Below are 11,220 nucleotides of genomic sequence, written 5' to 3' on the forward strand. Positions count from 1 at the left end.
AAAGAGATGTTGGATCCCCTGGAACTGGAATTATGGACAGTTAGCTGCCATGTGGGTGCTGGGAACCAAACCTGGGTCCTCTTCAAGAGCAGCCAGTGCTCTTAACTGCTGAGCCATTTCTCCAGCCCCTATTTTTATTTTTATTTTTTTATTTATTTATTTTTCTTTGGTCTTTTTGAGACAGGGTCTCCCTGTAGCCCCAGCTGTCCTGGAACTCACTATGTAGACCAGGCTGGCCTTGAACTCACAGAGATCCGCCTGCCTCTGCCTCCCGAGTGCTGGGATTAAAGGCATGTGCCACCATGCCCGGCTTATTTTTTTTATTTGTGTGTATCTATGTGAATGTATGCCATTAGCATGTGGGTGCCTGTGGAGGCTAGAAGAGGGTGTCAGATCCCCTGGAGCTAGAATTACAGGCTGCTGTGAAGTTGCTTGATGCAGGTACTAGGAACCAAACTAGGGTCCTCTAGAAGAGCAACATGTGCTCTTAACCACTGAGCCATCTCTCCAGCCCCCAAACTTACCAATATTTTAACTTTACTTTAGTCAAGTCATAAACTTCAATCACCTAAAAAAAAATGTTTAAGAGTTGTTAATGCTCAAGTTGATACAATGACAGATATACTTGGGAGGCCAAGGTAGGAGGATCAGGAGTGCAAAGCCAGCCTGAGTTATCTGAGACCCTGCCTCAAAAATCAACTCAAACCAAACACTCCAAAAGCAGGGATGGGGAAGAACTTAGCAGTACAGCATATGTTTAGTAGGGTCTCAGCTTCATCACCAAAAATCCACACCCCAAAATAATCTCTTTATCTTTATCTGCACATTATCTTTTGTTCTCACTTTAAAAACTGAGAGGAAGAAAAAGCCATGTGTGGTAGTGGTATCTACAGACTTTATCTACTCAGTAGCAAGGATGGAGGATCACTTAAGTTGAGTTTGAGACAAGCCTGGGCAATATAGTGAGACTCCATCTCAAAATAAGATAAAAAACAAAATTGGGAAGAAAAACATAAACCATAACCTTTCTGTTACTGTGTTTCCTTTTGAGACAGGATCTTACTATGTAAGCCCTCCAACTTGCAATGATCCTCCTCCCTCTGCCTCCCAAGTGCTAGGATTATAGGTGTGTGACACTACACCAAGCCATAACCTCCCCTCTTCTAATAGATATTCAAATGATATTTATGGATGTTTAGGGCCAAGGTCCTTACATCTAAACCACTGCAGAGTCACATTGGAATAGGTATCATCACTCAAGACAATGCCACCTTCCAGAGAAACATCTCCATATAACTTGTTTTGACAATGTGTTGAATACTGAGCCCTTTTCTATGCCAAACTTTGACAAATTATAAAAACCAAACAAAATGAAACAAAAACCAGACCAAATTACTTAAAAAACAAAAAAAAAAACAACAAAAAAACCCCTTATTTATAATTGAAAAGATGGAAGAAGTGGACTGTCCCGTTAGAAAATAAGCCACAGTATGTTAACACAGAGCAGTGTGAGAGTGTTAGACTATATACCTAATAAAGGAGATCTGGTTAAACCTGAAGAACCTCAGGGCCCATGTGAAGTTTGCCCTTTAATAGGTTCAGCCTAGATGAAATGCCAGGAACTCAAAGCAGAGACAAATGAAAAGGCACTGAACACTCAGTCATTAATGGTACCAAGCAGTAAACACTACCAAGTTCTCCACACTGTGGTGTCAAGGCTTGGCACTCAGCAGCATAGCTGGGTGGGGTGGGAAGTACCATCTACCATCTTCCTGTGGGGGATGGCACAAGCAGAGCTGACTCAATGTCTGTTTGTGGAAGAGGTTGTGGGGAATACCTGGCACTGACACAGAAACTGAGACATATTTAAAAACTGAACTTTTAGCTGGGCATGGTGGTGAATGCCTGTGGTCCCAGCACTTGGGAGGCAGAGGCAGGCGGATCTCTGTGAGTTCCAGGCCAGCCTGGTCTACTTAGTGAGTTCCAGGCCAGCTGGGGCTACTTAGTGAGTTCCAGGCCAGCTGGGGCTACTGAACTTTTGGGCTACAGAAAGATGGCTTAGAGGTTAAGAGTACTTGCTGCTCCTGCAGAGGATCCAGGTTCGATTCCCAGCACCCACATGCCTGTGACTCCAATTCCAAGGGATTTGACACCCACTTCTGGCCTCCAAAGGCAGGCACCTGCATACACGTGATGCACATACATACTCAAATATACACACATATAAAATAAATCTTTTTTAAAAAATTAGTTAAGGGGGCTGGAGAGATGGCTCAGTGGTTAAGAACACTGGCAGTTCTTGCAGAAGACCTGGGTTCGAATCCCAGCACCCACATGGCAGCCAACAACTGTCCATAACTCCAGTTCCAGGGGATCTGACAGCTTCTTCTCTCTTCCGCGGGCATTGCACGATACGGGTGCACTTATCTACGTGTAGGCAATACATGCATACACATCAAATTAAAAAAAAAATTAGTTGAATTTGACCAGACTGTGTCCCTAAATTTTTTTTTTTTTGTTTTTTGAGACAGGGTCATTTAGCCCAGGATGGTTGTAAGGTCCCTATGTAGTCAAGGATGACCTTGAACTCCTGATCTTCCTGCCCCTAACTCTCAAGTGCTGGAATTACAGGTGTATGCCACCACCACTAATTCATGTGGTACTAGGGATTGAACCCAGGCTAGGCAGGCACTCTACCAATTGAGTTCTATTTCTAACCCTATCCTGAACTTTCTTAGAGAATATAACACTAGGGCTGGCAAGATGGCTCAGTGGGTAAAGGTGCTTACTACTGAGCCTGAAGACCTGAGTTTGATCTCCAGGACCCACATGGCAGAAGAAGAAAACAGACTTCCACAAGCTGTCCTTTGATGTCCACATGTGTGTCGTGGCATGCACATACCCAAACATACCCACACACTAAATAAATGTAATTTTGAGAAAGAACATAACATTGAATCAAGTTAGAACCCTCTCCACTGTTAATGAAGCTATTTTGATCCTATCTGCTAGGCACTGCTCTCTCTGCTGGGTCCTTACAGCACTTGAAGGAACCCTTCTCCCCAAACTTGTGCGAACTGTTCAATGGCACCACTAAGCCCCTTCTGGTGTAACAGGTTAGCTTGTAGAGGGAAGGTGTTTAGTGCATATTAGCTAAGTCTGCCTCGTACAAAGCTACTAAAGAGTAACATGAAGCTTGTGAGCATGAAAAGCTGGTGCTGGGAGAGGCAATGCAAAGAAAGACAGGTGACAGCTGTGATTGAGAAAGTCACCAAGGTCCCCTTCAGAATGCCTGGGCACAGCAGTAAACCATGCCAAACTGGCTGTCATTTCACTGAGATCAGGACCTTATGCTGACAGACACTCTCCACTTTCAGTCAGAAGTCCTGCCTGTAGAAGATCCAGGCATTCTCTCTGCCAGCTGCCCCTATGATTAGCTAATGATCTCCCAGAGAGATCATTTCTTCTAAGGGGATCCTTTCCATGACCTAGTTTCTCTCCTCAGTAGCTCACTTGTGATTGAAGGACAGGAAGGGGGAAGTACATAATTTTTTGGAAAGGCTACTCCATAACCTGAGCAGGAAACTAGCCCTGGTATGCCATGTTCAAACTCATGACTCTGAGGCATGAGTCGGTATCACATGACTAACTTGTGGGGTCCAAGCATTTGAAAAGAGTGTATTAAAAACATCCTGGATGGAAGCAGGTGCTAGCAAACTGCACTCCAATGCCAATTAAGATACCCTATACACCCAGAGGTTGTTTATATTTCCACAATGGAGTTAAAGAATCAACTCACTCTTGTTGGTATTAATACCAAACCCTAATATTCCAGAAGAAACTTCCATTTTCAATCTTCCAAGCCATACTGGCATAAAAATAAAGTAAAACAACATACATAAGTGTGACTAAAGTCACTTGGTCCTATTCTATACTTAGGCCCCATTCTTAGTACCTCTTAAAATTTAGACTTTTTTCTTTGGTTTCCTAGTCAGTATAAAAGTTCTTTCTCTATAGAACATCTACTAATACTCTTTCTCCTCCCAGCACATCCCCCAAATCTACAACACTCTTTTTAGCCACTGAGCAAAGGACAAGAGCTTTTCCCAGCTCCTTTCAACCATCTCAATTCTCTACCCACTTTTAGAGGAACAGCACAGCTTTAGCCCCCTACATCATGGTAGTCTTTGAATCAAAGAAGTGGACACCCACTTCTACGTTTCCAAAACATTTTACAATAGCACATATTAATCAGCTCCAGACAGACTGGACCAGCCAGATATGAAACTATATAGTTGTCATTTATGGTTACCTTAAGTCTCTGATTGAAAGCATCAAACAGTAGTTTGATCCCGTCCTGAGTCAGGTTAAGGATGAGGTCATGGCTTAGAGGAGACTACAAAACAAAAATAAAACACACTTTGAACAACTGATTTATTCACCAGTACCTACTGAAACTCTTACAACATAAATGTAATGCACAGGGGAAATGTAAGGCAGTCCCTTTCCCCCAACTAATAAAGTTTGGGAGCTTGAAAAAAAAAATTGGTGCATTGGGGCTTGAGAGATGGCTCAGCAGTTAAGAACACTGGTTGTTCTTGCAGAAGACCCAGGTTCGAATCCCAGCACCCACATGGCAGCTAACAACTGTCTGTAACTCCAGTCCCAGGGGATCCCACAGTCTATTCTGACCTCCGAGGGCATTGCACAACATGGATGCACTTACCTATATGCAGGTAATACATGCATACACATAAAATAAAAATAATAAGTAAAATATTTAAAAAAATCTAAGAAGTCATATTTCTCAGTTCTATGGTGGGGAGTAGCAGTATATAACTGCTAACAGAGCCATGATGACCTTAAAACTTCAAGAGCTCTGGTTTCTATCTAGGAGTACCTTCACCCCTTTTCCTCCAAGGTTGTTCTGAGGACAAAGATGGTAGGTCAGAAAGCACCAAGAGCAGATCTGGCACACAGAGCTCTTTCTTCTTGTGTCTGCCTCATCTTCTTGCTTCTGTCTGATGCAATGGATTAAAAAAATGTCTGAAAACTCTCAAGAACTGACTCAGGCTGCTACAAGTAGAAGGAAAACGCCACTATCACAAACCCAACCATTCTTGAAACTAATACACAGCTGAAAGGGTTTATAGAAGTTTTCACTAAAGCATCTTAAAGTGGACAAAGTAGCTAACAGAGGTGTGGTCTTAAGAAACATGGGCAAGCCAGGTGTGGTGGCACACACCTTTAGTCCCAGCACTCAAGAGACAGAGATAAGCAGATCTCTGAAATTGAGGCCAGCCTGGTCTACACAGCAAGCTTTGGGCCAGCTGGGGCTAAAAAAAAAAAAAAAAACAACAACAACCCAACAAAAATCCCACAACAGTAAAACAACTGAAAAAAAAAAAGCTGCAGCACCACAGTGAAGTTGGTATGGTAGTGTATACCCGTAATCCCAACACTGTGGAGGCCAACACAGGAGGATTCCAAGTTGGAGGTCAGTCTGGGCTACATAGTAAGATTCCCACAAGCACTACATTAGAGCTGTAAGACCATTTTCTTTTAATCCTTCTCAAAAGATTGTTCTACCAATAATATATGAATTTGATAGACTAGTTATTAAATTTCCACAAGCTGCACAAGCAAAAAATAGGAAGAACGTGGACCTAGACACAAAAACCCATGCTCTGGGCTGGGCAAGTGGTATATATCTATAATCCCAGAACTTGGGAGGTGGAGATAGGAGGATCAGAAGTTCAAGTTCAGCCTGGGCCACATGAGATCTGGTGTCAAAATTCCCAAACCAACTATTTGTTCCAGATGCTTAGAAAGTATTGGGGGAAATGAGCATGGTAACACTCCTACAAAACTGGAATTATAGATGACATGAGAATTGAACATCAACTTTAGAAATTGTTAGAAAGTGTAAAGCCTGCTTTCAAATACATCCAGTCTTCAGAGAGCTAAATCTTATTCAGCTCAATTGTACAGCAAGCTCATTTCCTCTGTTTTGATGGCTGCTACCTGTCAGATTAGGTGAGGGATGATTTGAGATGGAAGAATTTAAAAAACCACCATTCATCCTTTCCAAATGAAAAACCACTTTGGCACAATGAGTCACTTTCTGCACTTTCTGCCAAGTTCCCTGTTCTGTGGCAAGTGCCACATGAATATCCAAGCACATGGCATTCCCCCTCTCAGAAAGATCCTTCACGTAAGGCCCTGAGGATAAGTACTGCAGAATGTAGTCTCTGGCCAAGGGATACAGTACTGCAGAATGTAGTCTCTAATAGAGATAACAGGTCAAATGCTGATGCTGCTCTAAGCCAAACTGGGAAGCTTCACAGAAATCATATTCACCTATAATTTAAAACATTCTTCATGTCAAAAATAAGCTGCCATTTGCTTTAAGAGTTGAAACTAATTGGAACAACTGGAACCAAAAATATCAAACCAATACTCAAAGAATCCAAGAAAGGCCACAGAGACATTCTTTGGTCTCTGTAGGCTCAAAACTATTCCCTAAGGCTTATAACACAAAGGCCTTCTACAAAGCTGCACATGTACTGTGTCCTAGAACTGCAGGCTTCAGAGCTCAGTGGAGAGAAGATGCTTATTTTATTTATTATTTTTATTTTATGTGTATGCATGTATTGCCTGCATGTAGGTAAGTGCACCTGTGTCGTGCAATGCCCACGGAGGACAGAAGAGGCTGTTGGATCCCCTGGAACTGGAGTTATGGACAGTTGTTAGCTGCCATGTGGGTGCTGGGATTTGAACCCAGGTCTTCTGCAAGGACAGTCAGTGTTCTTAAACGCTGAGCCATCTCTCCAGCCCCGAGAAGATGCTTTTTGAGGGGGATAAAGGTGTGCCCTACTAGCCAGAGATCTTTACTGTAACAATTCTGAACATAAGCCAACCAACAAAGCAGAAAAAAAATGATTTTAAGCACAAAAAAGGGGCTGGAGAGATGGCTTAGCAGTTAAGAGCACTGCTGCTCTTACAGAGGATCCAGGTTCTGATCCCAGCACCCACATAATGGCTAACAATGGACTATAACAACACCAGTTCCAAGGGATCTGACACCTCTTCTGTCCTCTGTGCGCATTGCACCTACATGGTGTGTTTACATACATGCAGTCAACACTCATACACATAAAAACAAATAAACAGAGAGAGAGAGAGAGAGAGAGAGAGAGAGAGAGAGAGAGAGAGAGAGAGAGAGAGATTGAGAGAGAGAGAGGCAAGCATCTTAGAAAACCAGAGACAGCCCCTGGGAAGACTTCCCATTAAAAGGGAAGAAGATACTGACTTTAAGGGTACTAGGTAAATGAAGCACAGTTTTAAACAAAACTAAAAACCAGGTTTAGTTTTTACTGCTCTTCTTAAGTTGTCAACATTAGATTATCAAGACCAAATATTTCAAAATGAAGATGTACCTGATAACTGATCCTAAAGATTTTCTTACTGGAACATAGCAACCCCTGCCATTTAGCTTCTCCCAGGGTGTTTCCTCAGAAGTAAACTCACTAAGGATTCTATTTCAGTAAACAAGTTGGCCCCCACTCACCTGCTCACTGTAGAGAACCTGGACATTTTTGATGATGCGACAGTGCTTCTGAAGAATAGCTACGGCCTGAGCCAGAGGCATTCCTGAAACGAAGGACACCTGTGTGGTTAACTGAGCTGTCCATTTACTGACACCTACCACAGTGTCAAGTATTAATTCCCAAAGCCTGCACACAGGGTGGAGTCACTAAAATACACAGTAAGAGGTAAGATACAGTTAAGCAGCAAGTGCTAGGGAGCACTCCAGATTGTTCATGGGGAGAAAGTGAACAGAGAAAAAGCTTCTTAGAGATAGAGACAGCCACTTTGATCCCAAGCAGTCAAAGAACTCAGAAAAGACAAAGTCAGCATGAACCAAAGACTAGGCTGAGAAAAAACACTGACTGCATGACTCTGGAGGCCAGGGTTCTAGCCCTTAGTCTGCCAAGCATTCATTACCTGTAACCTAGAGCAGGTCCCTTCTCTTCCTCTTTGGCGTCAATCTCAGCAAGCTCAAATGAGAGTATGCTAGGACACATGACTTACAAAGATCTATTTTAAAAGTTTAAAGTCAGCTAGGTGTGATGGGGCACTCAAGAGGCAGAGGCAGGAAGATTTCTGTGAGTTGGAGGTCAGCTTGGTCTACACAGTGAGTTCCAGGCCCACTGGGGCTACATAGTGAGACTCTGTCTCAAAAACAAAACAGAAACAAAAACAAAACAACAACAAAATTTAAATCATATCTATCAGAATCAACTTATTTTACAAACAATGTCACTAGAGTCCTACTAAAAACCCCACAAATATCTCTTAAACACTTAGTTTTGAATGCAACACCCATTATAAATTTACATATGCCTCCAGTTTAAGCAATGCAAATCCCCAAAAGATGGCAAACATTGTAGGGACCCACAAGAGATCACCAAAAGTTTGTTTTCAGAGTTCATTAAAGTTAAGCAAGAAGAAATAGGAGAGGTAAGTTCTGGACAATCTAAAAACAAAAAATTCTGTGTGTGGAAGGACAGTGCTATTTACCACTCTGGATCCGCAGCTCACTGCTCAGAGCTAGTTAGCTATGTAATGGTTTTAGTCTATTTATTCAGTAGAACTAAAGGACTGTGTGGCAGAAAGTGACAAAAGAAAGGGAAGAAGAGGGGCTATAGTGTTGCCCTTATCACCCCAGGGCTACATGGAAGATCACACTCAAGATGAACTGACCTGTATGTTAAAAAGGTGAGGTGTGCAGAAGAGTTTTCAAATGAAGAATCAGAGGGTTGAACCTTGTAGCCCACCTCATTTAAACAATTCAATTCCATTACTATTTGAAGGACTATTGTTCAATTTGAAGAAAGGTGAAAGGAACCAAAAGGCCAAATTATACTTTGTATGTGTTTGAGTGTGAGTGCTTGAGTGTTCTGTGAAGGTCAGAGGACACTCTTTGGTGTCATTCCTCAGGAGTTGTCCATCTTGTTTTTTGAGACAGGGTCTCTCTAGCTTGGAGCTCACCAAGTAAGCTATGCAGCAAGCCTCAGTGATCCACCTGTTTCCACCTCTCCAGTGCTGAGATTATATCACACTGAGGGTTTTTTTTTTTTTTTTTTAAGTGGGTTCTGGGACTCGAACTCAGATTCTTATGGTTATGTGACAAGCACTTTACTAATTGAGCTATCTCCTCAGTCCTGAATTATAATCTCAATTAAAATACTGCAGTCTTCTATAGCATAGGGCCTGACACAGAACAGAGACAAGGCCTCTGAGAACATGAACAAGTTGGTGGCATCAGCCTTGCCATTCTTGTAATGGAAGGGCATCTATACTATACACACTTGTGAGATAAAACAATTACACAGAACACACAGGTCTCATACCATAGTGTTAGTACTCTTCCTTCCCTAGGAGAACCCCCATCATCTCCCCACCAATAGCATTCTTTCCTGTGGTTCCTCTACCTTTCCTAATTTCTATGACCTCTAAAGTCTCCCCTTTTCCCTGCCTCTCTAAATCCATTTTCTAAGTTATACTTCTCTCTCTCTTTTTTTTGATCTTTTTGAGACAGGGTCTCCCTGTAGCCCCAGCTGTCCTGGAACTCACTATGTAGACCAGGCTGGCCTTGAACTCACAGAGATCCATCTACCTCTGCCTCCTGAGTGCTGGGATTAAAGGCATGCGCCACCACACCCGGCAAGTTATACTTCTTAAACTGATACCCATAACAGATTTTACCCTCTTTTCCACTGAACTGAGTCTCTCCTCTAATCCTAGACTCTTCTGATCTGTAGTCAAGAGGCATTATCCATTGTGCCACTGGCCCCTGCTTCTCCTTTAATCCTTTATAGTATCCCAGGTAACTATAGCCAAACAGAATTAGGACTATGGGAAATCTACTTTTTGCTTTAGCCAGTACACTATACTCTAATTATAATTTCAAACTGATTATATAATAATACTAATGCTTCCCTGAACCCCTAGGTTAGGTTAAGTCCCTTCTCCCTTCTCCACAATATCCTATACATTTTTTACTACATTATAATAAAATGAACTATATCTATACACCTGCTGTGCCATTAACTTATGTTCTTCAGGGGATAAAGACCATTTCTTATTCAATTTCAAATGGTCATGAGCAGAGCTCACAAGGTACGTGTTGTCTTCGACACAGTGAGCTATTTGTCTCTGTAGAACAAGGCATTGTTGGAGAAAGCTATTTTCTCCTTCCCTCCCTCCCTCCCTCCCTCCCTCCCTCTCTCTCTCTCTCTCTCTCCATCACCTCCCTTCTTGTTTTCCTTATTTCTGTATTATAAAGTTCCATGAATTTGAGCTATTTTCTTTTTAAAATATTTATTTTTATTTTATGTGTATGAGTGTTTTGCCTGCATGTATGTAAATGCACCTGTGCTGTGCAATGTCCATGGAGGCCAGAAGAGGGTGAGATCCCCTGGAACTGGAGTTAGGGATGGTTGTTAGCCACCATGTGGGTGCTGTGAATTGAATCCAGGTCCTCTAAAAGAGCAGCTAGTGCTCTTAACTGCTGAGCCATCTCTCTAGCCCCAAGAAAACTATTTTCTAAAGTGACATTTAAATCTATCTTTAGGCATTCTAAAGACTAATTTCAAAATCAAATCCAAGCGAGGCCTGGTGTCACACCTGTAATCCTAGCATTCAGGATGTCGAGTTAAGAGTTCCAGGCTAGCCTGGGCTGCCCAGGAAGACTCTGTCTCAAAATAAATAAAAAACAAATCCAGATATATGCCTCCATATTAATATATTCTGCAAGTGTCACTGACAACTTTACTTCAAATTTGTACTGTATTTCACCATGGTCAAACTATCTGTAATAGAGAGACTCTGTTTGGCCTAAGTTTTCTTATCCCTGTGTCCCTGGCATTTCCCTAATCTTCCAACATTATACAAAGGCCAAGAAGGCACCCAAGAGGCTGGACACATCTCATTGTAATGGCAGGCACCGATTACAAGGGCCAGATAACATTTGCATTTGGACACATTCCAGTAAGAAATCTGGGGACAAAGCTAAACCCATCTTCAGAAGAGGCAAGTAGGAGGAAGCAGGAAGTCCTGTTCAGCTAGCTACAAGTTTATCATCTTTACTTAATAAGCCTATTTCTTAACTGGCACATGAAGAGGATCTTACCATGCTTTTTTTTTTTTTTTTTT

The 11,220-nt window shown here is 42.1% G+C and overlaps 1 protein-coding gene across 7 annotated transcripts in view; it reads right to left on the reverse strand.

The window, feature by feature from the left end:
* CUNH16orf70 (chromosome unknown C16orf70 homolog) overlaps window positions 1-11,220 on the reverse strand; it is a 30,547-nt gene that overhangs the window by 16,568 nt on the left and 2,759 nt on the right. For 2 of the 7 annotated variants that reach the window (XM_008839115.3, XM_017799646.2), the window contains 3 exons: window positions 7,571-7,653; window positions 4,313-4,396; window positions 525-568 (listed from right to left, as the gene is read on the reverse strand). In XM_008839115.3, coding sequence (XP_008837337.1) covers window positions 525-568; window positions 4,313-4,396; window positions 7,571-7,653 — 211 coding nt within the window. Of the gene's footprint in view, window positions 1-524; window positions 569-4,312; window positions 4,397-4,900; window positions 5,022-7,570; window positions 7,654-11,220 lie in introns of those variants that run through there. The other 5 variants (XM_029566450.1, XM_029566451.1, XM_029566452.1 and 2 more) reach the window with 5 other exon arrangements.

This window comes from Nannospalax galili, unplaced genomic scaffold (assembly GCF_000622305.1).
Source record: "Nannospalax galili isolate Female #2095 unplaced genomic scaffold, S.galili_v1.0 scaffold799, whole genome shotgun sequence".
NCBI classification, from domain to species: Eukaryota; Metazoa; Chordata; class Mammalia; order Rodentia; family Spalacidae; genus Nannospalax; species Nannospalax galili.